The following is a 14,008-nucleotide window of genomic DNA, read 5'->3' as shown; positions in this document are numbered from 1 at the left end:
GAGCTTAGGCTGTACATGGTTTGTATAACATTCTCTCAAATCAAAAAGCTATTAAGACAATGAAAAATTGTGAACAGTTTAATATCCTTAAATAAGATCCTCCTGGTGTAAATTGTAAAAAAATTGTAGAAAAAATTGATTGTACTAATGTGAATTGTCCCCCCCCCCAAAAAAAAAAAATAGACTGAATCAACAGGACCTTTGGCGGGTGCAGCTGAGTAAGTGCATTGTTACCTCAAGCCATTTATTAATTCCAAACAATTGAATTCTTGTCAAAATTGTTCAACAGATTAAATTTATAAAATACTCAATTTTATGACTGCTGATACTGATCAGTGAAATATTTTTGACTTGAAACTTTTCATCCCACCATAGACCGCTTTCTCCCTCTCAAACGAATTTCATCAAGCTTTTTAATGACCACTGCTGATTTTTTGGATGAGGTTATGTAGCTCTCCAGTAGCTTCTTAAACAGTGCCTCTGTGTGGGGATGACTACTTAGAAAAGCTTTCTCTAGCACATACAAATCTACCCCTTTATCCTCTGGCAGAGCTGAGATGTAACTTAAACCAAAGTCAATGAGGACTAGGTCAGACTTTCCATCTTCTGGTGGACATCTCAGCAGCATGTTGGAGGTAGTCAAGTCACCATGGACGATGTCCTCATCATGCATTTTGGCCAGGATGTTGCCAATCTTCACAGCCAGGTGCTCCAGCTTCACATCAGGATTGTAGGAACCAGACTGTTGAGGGGAACCAATGTGGTCACGCACAGTCAAAGATCCCGCTATCTCCTCCAAGAATATACAGTGGGAAGTGTAGTCCACAAAGTAGACTACAGGGGTGGATATGCCTAAGAGGAGAAAATGTGAAAGACAAATGATTTTAATAAACAGTGATTTTCAGATTGGGCTTTAAAGCAAAGACCGAAGAATACTCCACATACAAATGTTCGATACCACTTTTTCAGACTGATACGAGTATAAGTATTCACTCGAGTCCTTACCGGTTCATTTGTACTTTTGAGACGTAAACTATAGTCACAGTGAAAAAGAATTTTGAACAAATATATATTAAAATATAAATATATAAGTGTCAAATCACCGCAGTGTAGTACCAACTACCGGTGAGGAGCATTCACTCGTATTTTTTTTTCCTTCTTTAAGGGTCCACTGTCATGAAATACATGATTTTAAGTGTGTTATTAATGAAATAAACGGCAGCCGGTATTGACCCATCCGTTTATTCCACCACAAAACTTTTTGAAGTTTATGGCTTTTTGTAACTCTCGCCATGAAAATCCTCTCAAGGGATTTGTTTTTGAGAAGAAGCAGGAAGTGACGTACAGGGCAGTAGTGCACTCAGGTGGGCTCGTATGTTTCTATTAGTTTTACCTGCGGGAAGGTAGCTCTTTGTTCCTTCGTGTTAGCCAAAATGCCAGCTTGTTGTATTGCTGGATATTGCTTGAACACTTCGGAGGATGGATTAGCTGTTCATACTTTTCCAAAAACCCAGTTCGCCATGAAAAAAGGATTGCACAGGTGCAAAGGACGAGACCTTTGTGGTTTCCAAATGACAGGTACGCGTGTATAGAGCTACTAAAAAAAAACAATAGTTGGGGGGGGGGACGTAATCCGTAAATCAGGGGTGCTAAATGTATTGATGCACCACCTCGGCCGAAGCCGTGATCGGCGAAGGTGGCGCTGCCAGGGTGTCTCATCTCCACCGTGGAGGTAGATCGGATGGGGAGGTGCTTTGGCTGCGGCATCGCTGCCGCTTGTGGGCGGCGGTGTTTATCACTGCCACGGAGGTGGATCGGACCGGGAGGCGGTTTGGCCGGGGTGTCATCGTCGCTCACGGCCGCTGTTGTTGCTGTCATGGCCGCCACGGAAGTGGATCGGGCGGGGAGGTAGTTTGGCCACATGCAGTTTGGCCGTGATCCGCATATCATCTAAATATAGCTCGAAACGATAAGAGTAATATTGCCCCGGTCACTTCACTCGGTTAGACAGATTTAAGCTGTCAGAAGGAGCGTCAGAAAAATCTGAATATCTCTGTTGTTCGTCTCCCATAGCAGGTGGCACAGCGTCTTCTCAATGTGTAATGTCCCAGTGTGATGTCACGCACAGAAAATGCCAACCATTTGAATGTTGAATGAGACTTCCACAACTTTGCGCATGGATGACGCACTCTCCGCTCATATTTATTTTTTCGTATAGACATTGAAGTGAATAATATTATATGTATATTTTATTACAATATCTATTTTAGAATGTTTATCGGCATGACACTTGACCTTTAAAGTGCCACTGACACCTAAAACATGAAATTTAGTATGTTGTTCACAGAAAAAAAAACATTAGCCGGAATGGACTCATCCGTTTGTTCACACCACGTCTGAATGTTGCCATATATTGATTTTTTTCCATCTCCCGCCACGAAAAATCTCTCAAGGGATTTGGCTTGAAGAAGAAGCCGGAAGTGACGTATTTGCAGTCATCTCCAGCTGCGGTGTTGAGTGTCTTTACCTCTTGTATAAGTGAGAAATTACCCGTTTTTTCTGCGTGTTAGCCAAAATGTCAGCTCGTTATGTTGCTGGATTTTACTCGAACACTCGGGAGGATAAATTAACTCTTCACACTTTTCCAAAAGACCCGATTCGTCATGAAAAATGGATTGCACAGGTGCAAAGGACAAGAGCTTTGTGGGTTCCAAATGACTGGTAAGTGAATAGAGCTATTAAAAACAAACTAATAGTTGGGGGGGGGGGGGGACTAATTTTAGAATAAATCCCCTTGGTCAAACCAGCAAAATATAACAAAGCACTTTTTAATCACACACAATATAATACAACACAAAACAAAACCACAAAATTTAAGTACAAAGACAGTTAAGTAAGACGAGCTAACCAGCCAAACGTATAGTCACCATAGTCTTATGTTCCAAAAAGGCGAGTGTTATTTCTAGCAAATGTTCCGGAAATTGACGGAAGACAGAAGGCAGTGTGGCGTCCATGTACATGTGTACTTGACCGAAAGCTCAGTCGACAGCCATCCTCGTCCTTATAGGAACATTCTAGAAATCCATATACAACGACCTAATTCTTCTTTCAGAACGTAACAAAAGATCCGCGTCGTAATAACTTAATAAAGTACGTAAGTCAGGGGTTCTCAAAGCGTTGATGCGCGTGGACCGCCATTTCCCCCGACACCAGCTGGGAGAATGAATGTGCTGGTGGCGACATCTTTTCTGAGAGAAATCTTTGCAGCGGCTTTCGTAATTCAAACACTCTTGTGAACGATTTCCCTCTGGATAACGTTTTATTTCCGTGAAGCTGTGTACTCCGCGTGGCCCTCCTTAGACGACATTGCCAACTACCGCTATCACAGCAGAGCCACTAATATTGTAAAGGACTCTCACATCCTGGTCACCACCTGACTTGCTGCCCTCTGGCAGGTGATATAGGTCGCACAAAACACGGACAACCAGATTCAAAGACAGCTTTTTCCCCAGTGCCATCAACTCCTTGAACTCAAAATCACTGAACATAACAGTACTGCAGTTGTTGACATTTGAAAAATGTATGGGTGTGGTCAGTCATACCCGCAGATAAAGTTGCGGGTATGATTAGGGATGGCATCTCAAAACCTTAAAATAACTTACTGAGTTGTTATACTCGAGCATGTAGTTGTTACCCAAGACCACAATCATAATTTATTGACATTGCACTGAGACAGACATTTTTAAAGAGGTCATTAGACATTCAATTTCAAAACTAAATATTCAGATAATCAAATCATTTTATCTCATCATGATGCATTTATAATCTAGTGTAATTTACGGCGGTATCTAATGTCAATCCATTGATGAAAGCTAGCAGTAGATGATCTATCTCTTTCCTAAAGCATGGAAAGGGGAAAAGTTTTCAACTTCAAGATAATGCGGTACCACGGGAGAAAATGACCATTCGCATTTAGACATATGGACAGACTAGTCTAATGTTAAAACTTAGATCCAGTCAAAGTAAACCACAATTTCATATTTATTATAGTTGGATACTGAAACTGCCTGTGTTTATATCCTAGAATATCTTGAGCAATGCATGTTGAAAGATGAATGATGCTGCCAAACAGTTTTAAGGTTAATATTATGTTGCCTCCTATATTTACAAGACAGAATTCGCTTTTTGAGCACTGTATTGTCTGTGCTTTTATCCTCGATTAGGCTGTGCCAAGGTGGAATTTTAACATTGTACACTATCTCATCCTGTACTTTCTACTTTGCCTTCAGACCAGACCTTTTTTTTTTTTTTTTTTTACACAAAAAAAGAGAAAATCTCATCCAGTTTCACCACTTTATCTTTTATTATTCACATAATTCACGAAATTCATTAAAGTAACAGCACTTTTTTTTTTTAATTTTACCATTATTATCGTGACAAAACACAAGCAGCATGTCTCTCTGCTCTACGTTGTCCAGATTGTGTGGGTAGACGGTGTTTGTAATCATGAGTTCACCCCCTTAAGAGCCAAAGGGGGACGGAGTCAGGTAAACTAGCAGGAGACGTGTGCTTCCGTGTTGGAAAAGAAAAAAAAAAGAACCAGCAATTCCACATTTCTTTCTTTTATCTATACATATGTATACAACAGTTTTTTTTAAATTATTAAACATTTTTCAACAGATTAAATAAATTGGTCAGTTTGAACCATCTCCTCTCCTCTGCCTCTGCCACTCTGTTAGCGATCACATCCCGAACCGTCGCTCTGACTGGTCGCTATAATGACGTTTAAACATGCCTTCAAAATAAGATACAGATAAAGAGAGAAAAAGAGTCAGGCTGTGGTTCACTGTGCTGGATTGGTTTTCATGTGTGCTGAGAATGTCTATGTATCTACTCGTAACAAATTCTATGAGCGTGATTTTTTGTGCTCGACTGTGCAGTTTTGCCCCAAGTGCCCTCATGTCTTCCCACACCACATCCATCAACCTTCTCTCGCTCTTTTGCCTGGCAGCTCCATCCTCAGCACCCTTCTACGAATATACTCACTCTCTCGTCTCTGGACATGTCCAAACCATCGAAATCTGCTCTCTCAAACCTTGTCTACAAAACATCCAACTTTGGCTGTCCCTCTAATGAGCTCATTTCTAATCCTTTCATTTCAAACGTATAAATTATCATTTTCAATTTCAACTATATTAGTAGAACATGATATAAAACTATTTAAAATAAATAAAAAATAGATAAATAAATAATCAATAAAAATCCTTCATCTGACAAACTTTATCTGAATAAAAGTTAAATGCACCGGCCTGTCAAGCAATAAACACGAACAGTCTAATGGGACAAGCCGAAAGGAAAAGAAGAAGTCTATACACGCAATGTTTTGAAAATGCTGAAAGTTTAGTTCAACATAATCGGCATTAGTGGCAACAAACTGGCGATACATTGCAACAAACATTCCTGTCGGCAATCGTGATGTATTGTTATAATCTAGTGTAATTTACGGCGGTATCTATTGTCAATCCATTGATGAAAGCTACCAGTAGATCTATATCATCCTAAAGCATGTAGAGGGGAAACGTTTTCAACTAACGCGTACCATGGGGAAAAAGACTGCTCACATTTAGATATATGGACAGACTAATCTAACTTTAGAACTTAGATCAAGTCAAAATAAATCACAATCTAACACTTATAATAGTTAGATACTGAAACATTACCTGTATTTTATCCCAGAAATGTTTTCAGTATAACTGAATTTCCTTTGACATAACTCGTGATGTTGACTTTCAACGTAAATGCACTTGCCGTACATGAAGAAGCTCTGAACATGCGATTTTGGCATAACTATGGCTAGCCTTTTTTCATCATTAGCCATTTTTTTAGCCAAAATAAATTTTCATTAGCTACTTTTCTATAATCATAATTATTACTCTGTCTAACTGACTGACTAATACTCTTTCTCGTTCTTCATGCTACATGCATACAGATAGCTTTCAGACATAAATCTGATAAGGAATTATATTTTTATTGGTAACTGTATGTAATAAACATTCGGAATGACAGATGTGTGTCATAAAAATAAAAGTTTCTCAATCCTCTTCTAGACTCCCGACTGTAGAAAATAACATCACTGTTCAACTAAGTTGTTGCATGATTCCTGCCATAAAGATTCTTCTCTTTTACTGCTCACCCATTTACAGAAACTTATATCAAAATCAAACAATTCTTCTCCAGAGCCTTCAATTTTAACGATTAACAGTTCATTTATACTTTCTGTTTTGAGACACTTCCTTAAGGACATCTTTACAATGTTATGCCTGCTGAAGCCACGTTCTACGTCAACTACGTCTTTGCAGTTGCAGCAAACTTGTGGTCAGCTGTCTGCTGATGCTTCACGAAGTAATTCAAATTCGGCATCACTGATGATTTTCAGCGTGTCAGAACATTTTTTCTTCCACTGTCAATACACCATTGGCAGAAATTTTTTTTTCAATTTGAGCCACTTGAATTTAGAAAACCATTCTGGCGAATCTTTTACCTTTGCCCTGCACGGAGACTAGATTTTCCGACAGCAGACAAAGTTGTGTTGGGCGTCTTTCCCGCATAATGCGCATCCGTCAAAGTTGGCAGCTGACAAGCTGCACTTATACCACTGCCATCCTTTGTTTTTCGAAAGATAATACCAAAGGTTTATAAATTTTCCGCAGCATGAACCGATGGACAGAAAGCGTGGGTTTGACGCGGACCCCAGATGCAGTTGTCTCCAATGTAAAAAATTATTCGCTCAACTTCTGGTATAGCTTCCGGCAAAACTTTGGTCACGCTAAAGCCAGGAATCAAATACGTATTATTGTAATATACTGTACATAAGTCTATAACAGTACAGAATCGTATGCTAGGATAAACAGCCAATTTACATGTTCGCCATTTTTTTTTCAGCATTTTAAAACTTTACTCGCCAGACTTAGTATGTGTTCGCATATGGCGAATTGGCGAGTGAGAAGCGCAGGCCCTGTAACTTCCAAACATGCTTAGTACTGTTAGCTTGCATTTCCTGTTTCTGGGTGAATACTGATTGTTTAGGAGCAGACTTGTCAAGTTAAAGTAATGAAATAGACACATAAATTCATGTCAAAACTACACAAAATAAGCGACTATACAATTTTTTCTACCCGTAACAAATTTTATGCGCATGATTTTTCGTGCAGATTTGCGAGCCTGATGGCGTGCTATCATCGCTCGTCAAATCACAGTGACTGAATGATACTGTTAAAGAAAAGTTTTTGATCACAGAATTTGATCCAAATGGTGCCAGCTATCGAATACAACGATTCACCATTTATTATTTCAAACATACATGGTTACAACACCAAAATTGAAAATGAAACATTGCTGTTAACCATTAATCGCATTCTGTCCAAATGGCTGATTCAATTGACAAATGCATATGACTCTTGGAGTGGATTGGAGATTCATCTTTAGACAGATTTCCACCGTCTCAGTTAATTAGAGTAGACTCATTTTTAGTGACTTTTCGGGAAAATTTCATTTGATGGCTGGAAAATGAAGAACCCAAATAGTAAACTATTCAACTTGTTAGTAATATATCAGAACCACAGCAGTCTCGTAAAGAATACTGAAGAATTTCACCGCATGTAGACATCAATAGTATGACAGTTTGTATATCCCCAACACATTTAACTGATCATAAAGCGATAAGGATATTGATTAATATCTCTTTTGATTTAAAACCTGTCACGCGTTCCAGTTATTGGAAACTTAATTTCCCCGCATTGCATAATAATGAAAATTAAGTAACAATTAAGGGACCGAGCAGCAACCGCTAGTGAGCGACCGTTGGTTCCCTATTGTTTTTACACAAAGAAAAATCGTCATTCTTATTATTATTTTATTGGGAATTCGTAGTTGTTTTTGAGGCTCTTAACATGCACGAAATTTTAAATTTCGCAGGCATGTAGGGCCAAGCGAAAAATTTTAATATTTTCAAGTTTTTGTGTGCTATTTTCAAAATTTGGCTCCACAGTGCCCTCTAGAACAGGCCAAAGTACATCAAAGCATACTTCCACTCCTGTGCGCTACAGGCCTGAAATTTTGTATGCATACAGAGTGGAACCAACCGCACAAAAAAAGTCAGCACGCGATATTGTAGCTCCAACAGGAAGTGACCTATGACCTTTTGAAGGTAAAAGGGCAAAATTTAAAATTTTTCGTACTTTTGCAAAATCCTAGAGCAATGATTCTTAACCTTGTTAGAGCTACATAACCCCACCAGTTTCCAATGCGCATTCACCGAACCTTATTTTAGTGTAAAATAAAATATGATTTTTTTTCAAATTCAAGACACAGTTTTTCTACTGGTGCTCAAAATGAACCGTGCAGAACAAAACCAATATAATGCATGAACTCACAACAAATTACATACCAGAAAATCAGTGTGACTTCTGCTGTTGCCTTTGAGGGACCAGTTCATTTATGTGTTGCTTCACCTTGGCGAGTGCTACTCTCATGTCATTTTCACAGCAAAATCTGTTCATTTTCTTTGTTTTTATGGCCAGCATTCTCGAAAAACATTGCTCGCAAAGACGTGTTGTAACAAATGGTACAAAATCTCCACGGCTTTCTTGGCTTTAACTGGATACTTTTCCATTTGTTGACACCAAAACGTTGAGAGCATTGTTGTTCTGAAGAGTTACAGTGAAGAAAATAAGTATTTGAACACCCTAGTATATTGCAAGTTCTCCCACTTAGAAATCATGGAGGGGTCTGAAACTTTAATCGTAGATGCATGTCCACTGTGGGAGAGATAATCTAAAAAGAAAAATCCAGAAACCACAATGTATGAGTTTTTAATGATTTATGTATGTGATACAGCTGCAAATAAATATTTGAACACTTGTCCCTCAGCTTGAATTCTGACCCTCAGAGACCTTGTTACTCCGCCTTTAAAAGTCCACCTCCACTCCATGTATTATCCTGAATCAGATGCACCTGTGTGAGATGTTAGCTGCATAAAGACACCAGTCCACTCCATAGAATCAGTAAGACTCAAACTTGTAACATGGCCAAGACCCAAGAGCTTTCCGTTTCACCGAGAGCTATCAAAGTTGCGGACTAACAGTATGGCCTCCAAATGTACAAAAACTTCAAACAAACAATCATACCTTAAACCCAACAAAAAGTGCGCTGCGACTTCAAAATTGTATGGATGGTTTCTTTCGGCTTATCCCTTTCGGGTACGCCACAGCGTGTCATCTCAGATGAACGCACATATATGTTTTGCACAATTTTTACGCCAGATGCCCTTCTTGACGCAACCCTTCTCAGGGAGTGGAGGACCCAGTGGGATATGAACCCACAACCCCTGGTTTACCAAGCCCATGCTCTAACCACTGAGCTACAGGGCCTCCCGACTTCAAAATTGTGTGATTTTCCCTTTTTTACTAGGTTGCTGCTGTCAAACTGAATGTAGTACTTTTGTTATGCTACAGCTAGTTATTAAACTCTTATCTACTTCCCTATCTAGTTCCCCAATTTTGTAATTACGACCCTTTCCACTGAAATCTACAGAAAATGTGGATCTGCTTCGACATTTGCCTGATTTGGATTTAAAATTACAGTAGTTCACGGTCTCTGGGGCCCTCAAGTGGCTGTAAAGTAAACTAAGCAAAAAAAATAAAATAAAATTGAAAAAAAAACCTATCCCTACATTTAAATCCAATCTGCTGCCAACAGAGATGATGTCTGCCCGAACTGTGAGTGTTTTCATTCCCAACAATTATCTTTTCTCCTGATTTTTATACTTTTGACACTTTTCAATGATTTTTCTTCCACTGTATGCTCATTCTTTTTTTAAAACTGATTTTTTAATGGTCATTTCTTTCCCTCTTTTCATTTCCCCCTTTTTTTTTTTACCTTCTTTTCTCATTGCTTTTGTGTGCATCTTCATAGTATTTATTAATCCGGACTACTGTACTACTGTTTTTATGGGCCAATCCCCGCACTACACTTTTCTCTCCTGCTTGGAGTGGGTGTTTAGATGTTACATGGGTACCTGCATCCATCCATCCATTTCCTTAGCTGCTTATCGCAATTGTCATTGGGCTGGAGGCAGACTACACCCTGAATTGGTTGCCAGCCAATCGCAGGGCACATGGAGACAGACAACAGTCACACTCAAAATCACACCAAGGGGCAATTTAGATTGTCCGATTAATGTTACATGTTTTTGAGATGTGGGAAGAAACTGGAGTCCGGGGGAAAAAACCCATTCAGGCACGGGGAGAACATGCAACCTATACAGACGGCCGGGATTGAAGAAGCCCATTTTACATCTGAATGGCCTCATCCATTCTGATTTGTGGCCCTTGCTTCTCAACACCTGTACTCCGACGTGCATGTGCCCTGACATGCCTGTACTGTGACGTGGTCCAGGCTGTGGTTGTGCAACCTACGGCCCGGGGGCCCTTTGCGGCCCTTACTTTGCTGCGCTGATACCCCAACTACCAAGTACTCTGCAATGCACGTACCTTAACGTGCCACGGCCAGTGCTGTGCGTAACATGAGGCTTAAGGGCGATTTGCAGCCTTCGCGTTGATGCACCTGCTCCCAGTCCTATAAGTCCCCCTAAATGCAAGTATCCCAACGTGGCGCAGACCGTGTGGGGCACAACCTAAAGCCCAGTGGGTGTTAGCAGACCGGGAGACCTTTGCGTTCCCTGACCGGCCTCTACTCCAACGTGCACATAACCCGAAATGCAAGTACCCTGACTTGTGAGTACCCCGACGTAGCGTGGGGGCAAGGTCCCTGGTAATACCTGACTGCAGGTCGAGTTAGAAAACAGATCATGTTTTACTGGTTAAAAGCATTAAAAAAATACCTTTGGATTGAATGGAGAACTTCTAAAATGGGAAAATGTCTATGAAAGAGTGGTGCTCAGGCTGTTTAAGTGAAAAAAGCAGAAGAATTAAAGATTATCTCAATTTTGACAGACTTATCTGGCAAAGACCCTGAAACCTTAACGGAGAAGGAAAAAGAAAAACTAGCTTCTTTCCCAATAAAAATCTATGGGTTATAGTGTCAAAAGGTAAAGGGAGCCTTTGTCAGAGCTAATTTGTTGGACGTAGGGGAACAAATTATTACTTCTTTGAACTTGTAAAACATAATGTCAACAGCAACAACATTTGTATTGCATAGTCGTAAACAGCTACATACAGTGGTAAAAAAAAAAAAGGTATACATTTGAATTTCATATGATATTCGATGTCTTATGTTACAGATTTATATATATTACGGTATTGTGCGGTACCAACCTGAACTCTGACTTCCTGGGGGGAACTTTGCATTTTACGATTGTTAGCATAGCATATTTGTTACGACTCTACCAAACCTAAGAAACGACTCCCCCTGAGTTTGTTTCAACTTAAACAAAAACAAAAGATGTCGACTACAAGGGCTAGTTGTCCAGCCGCTTTTAAAAGAAATCTGCCAATGACGTCGCCATACCGGAAGCAAAACGTGAGCTGAAACTACGTAGTATGATCGTACAATCATTTAAAAAAAAAAATGGGATCACACACACAATTAACATGCTCACATTTTTTAGAAGTGTCCATTACGCTCATTTCTACGTAGTTTGAGCTTTTATTTTCATCTCGACCTGATGCTTTGAGAGCAGCTCCAGGTTGTAGCTGAACGGGGACAAGAGGCTGCACTGGACCTTCCCCTCAAAGTGCTGACAATAATGAGAAATAAAGGGAACCAAGACTCTTAGGATTCAAAAAATGTTTCCTCACAGAGGATGACATGCTGCGGGAGTAAGATGGGATCACTCATGGATGCAGGAAGCACCAGAACTGGACCAATTCATCAATGATGAGTTTGACAGTGATGCACCAAAGCTAACTACAGTGAAGAAAATAAGTATTTGAACACCCTGCTATATTGCAAGTTCTCCTACTTAGAAATTATGGAGCGGTCTGAAATTTTCATCGTCGGTGCATGTCCACTGTGAGAGAGATAATCTAAAAAAAAAAAAAAAAAAAAGAAATCACAATGTATGATTTTTTTTTTTTAATGATTTGTGTGATACAGCTGCAAATAAATATTTGAACACCTGTCCATCAGTTAGAATTACGACCCTCAGAGACCTGTTAGTCCGCCTTTAAAAGTCCACCTCCACTCCATGTATTATCCTGAATCAGATGCACCTGTGTGAGGTTGTTAGTTGCAGAAAGACACATGTCCACCCCATACAATCAGTAAGACTCAATCTTGTAACATGGCCAAGACCAAAGAACTGTCCAAAGACACCAGAGACAAAATTGTGCAACTCCACACGACGTTGGAGCAATCATTAGAAAATGGAAGAATCTAAACATGATGGTCAAACTCAATCAGAGTGGAGCCCCGTGCAAGATATAAACCTCGTGGGGTCTCAATGATCCTTAGAAAGGTGAGGAATCAGCCCAGGACTACGCAACAGGACTTGGTCAATGACCTGAAAAGACCTGGGACCACCATTTCCAAGGTGACTCTTGGTAATACACTAAGACGTCATGGTTTGAAATCATGTGTGGCACGGAAGGTTCCCCTGTTTAAACCAGCATAAGTCAAGGCCCGTCTTAAGTTTGCCAATGACCATTTGGATGATACAGAGAAGTCATGGGAGAAGGTTTTGTGGTCAGATGAGACCAAAATGGAACTTTTTGGTCATAAGAGACAGACATAGAGACAGACCACAGTCGCATTCACAATCACACCTAAGGGCAATTTAGAGTGTCCAATTAATTCGTGTGTTTGGGATGTGGGAAGAAAACCGGAGTGAAACGAGAAATTCCCACGCAGGCACGGGGCGAACATACGAACTCCACACAGGCGGGGCGGGATTTGAACCCCAGTCCCCAGAACAGTGTTACACCACTGTGCCCGCCACTTTATCCTACTGTTCTTATATTTAGTAAATACATCTTTAACATTGATACATGGTCATGGTGACAAGTGCAAACAATGAGGTTTAAATGTTAACATTGATTTTGTTTACACCCGAAGTCTGTGAATATGTCTATCTGTGAAGTACACGTGCGGTGTCTGTACTGTACTTGCCTGCTCTTCGACAACGCAGAATAGAACGAACCTCTTGCACTGTCCGACGGCGTGTTAGTTTTTCGTCCAACTGAGGGTGTCTGTAACGTTTTTGGAACCTTTCTTTCACAACAGTCGGCTTTCCCATAAAGATAGTTCGGTATATTTTGGCTTCTGCACCTTGCTTTAATAGCTCCATTTTTGCAAGAAAATCAGATACCGCCATAGCGTCCATCGATGTCTTATGCTGTATATCTCAGGGTTTCTTCTTCGCTTTTGGTTAAATGGATTTCGTCGCCTGTCGATGACGTCATTTAACAGCAAAGCCGCTCGGATGTGTTAAACGCCCCAAGGGTCGGACAAGATAGCGATCAGTGAATGTTTCTTCTTCTTCTTGTTTTAATTCGTGTATTTTTTATGAGTTCCGGTCTTTAAACACCATTGATATGGACTCGGGCGATGTTTTCCTTTCGACAGTGACAGACGATATCTTAATGTGCACGGTGAGTGGGGCTATTTTCAAGGGAAGACTCAGATGATGGCGTTTTTTTTTCCTCATTTGGTTTCAGAGGCTGTTGACTTGTAGCTAAACCACAAACAAAACTTGATCGGGAAGCAGTAATGAAAATGGCCAAAAAAAGAGTTGAAGAAAAAGGTCTGACTGGTGATGGATATGGTGACCATTGTCTCTCCCCCAAATTAATGCGCACCTAACCCAAAGAAGATGCGGACTGAAGCAACAAAAAGAAGCTGTTGTTTCAAATGCCAACATATTAAAAGCCATTAATGTCTTGGAGGGCCGCTTCTCAAAATTTGAAAATATGGTGATTCAGAATACGACAGAGATTATTCATGTGAATGTAGCGCCGGAGAAAAGGAGTCGGAGGTGGAGTGTCGGACACAG

General features: G+C 40.2%; 1 protein-coding gene across 1 annotated transcript; it reads right to left on the bottom strand.

Moving 5' to 3' along the window:
- Window positions 1–223: 223 nt before the first annotated feature.
- tp53rk (TP53 regulating kinase) lies at window positions 224–13,483 on the bottom strand. Its single transcript, XM_061831963.1, has 2 exons — window positions 13,126–13,483; window positions 224–852 (listed from the first exon to the last, which is right to left on the bottom strand). The coding sequence occupies exons 1-2, from the start codon at window positions 13,337–13,339 to the stop codon at window positions 362–364; spliced, it is 705 nt and encodes a 234-aa protein (XP_061687947.1). The 5' UTR covers window positions 13,340–13,483; the 3' UTR covers window positions 224–361.
- Window positions 13,484–14,008: the final 525 nt, after the last annotated feature.

This window comes from Syngnathoides biaculeatus, chromosome 10 (assembly GCF_019802595.1).
Source record: "Syngnathoides biaculeatus isolate LvHL_M chromosome 10, ASM1980259v1, whole genome shotgun sequence".
Taxonomy (NCBI): domain Eukaryota; kingdom Metazoa; phylum Chordata; class Actinopteri; order Syngnathiformes; family Syngnathidae; genus Syngnathoides; species Syngnathoides biaculeatus.
Note: the sequence above shows the minus strand (reverse complement) of the source record. Positions and strands in the feature narration are given on the sequence as shown.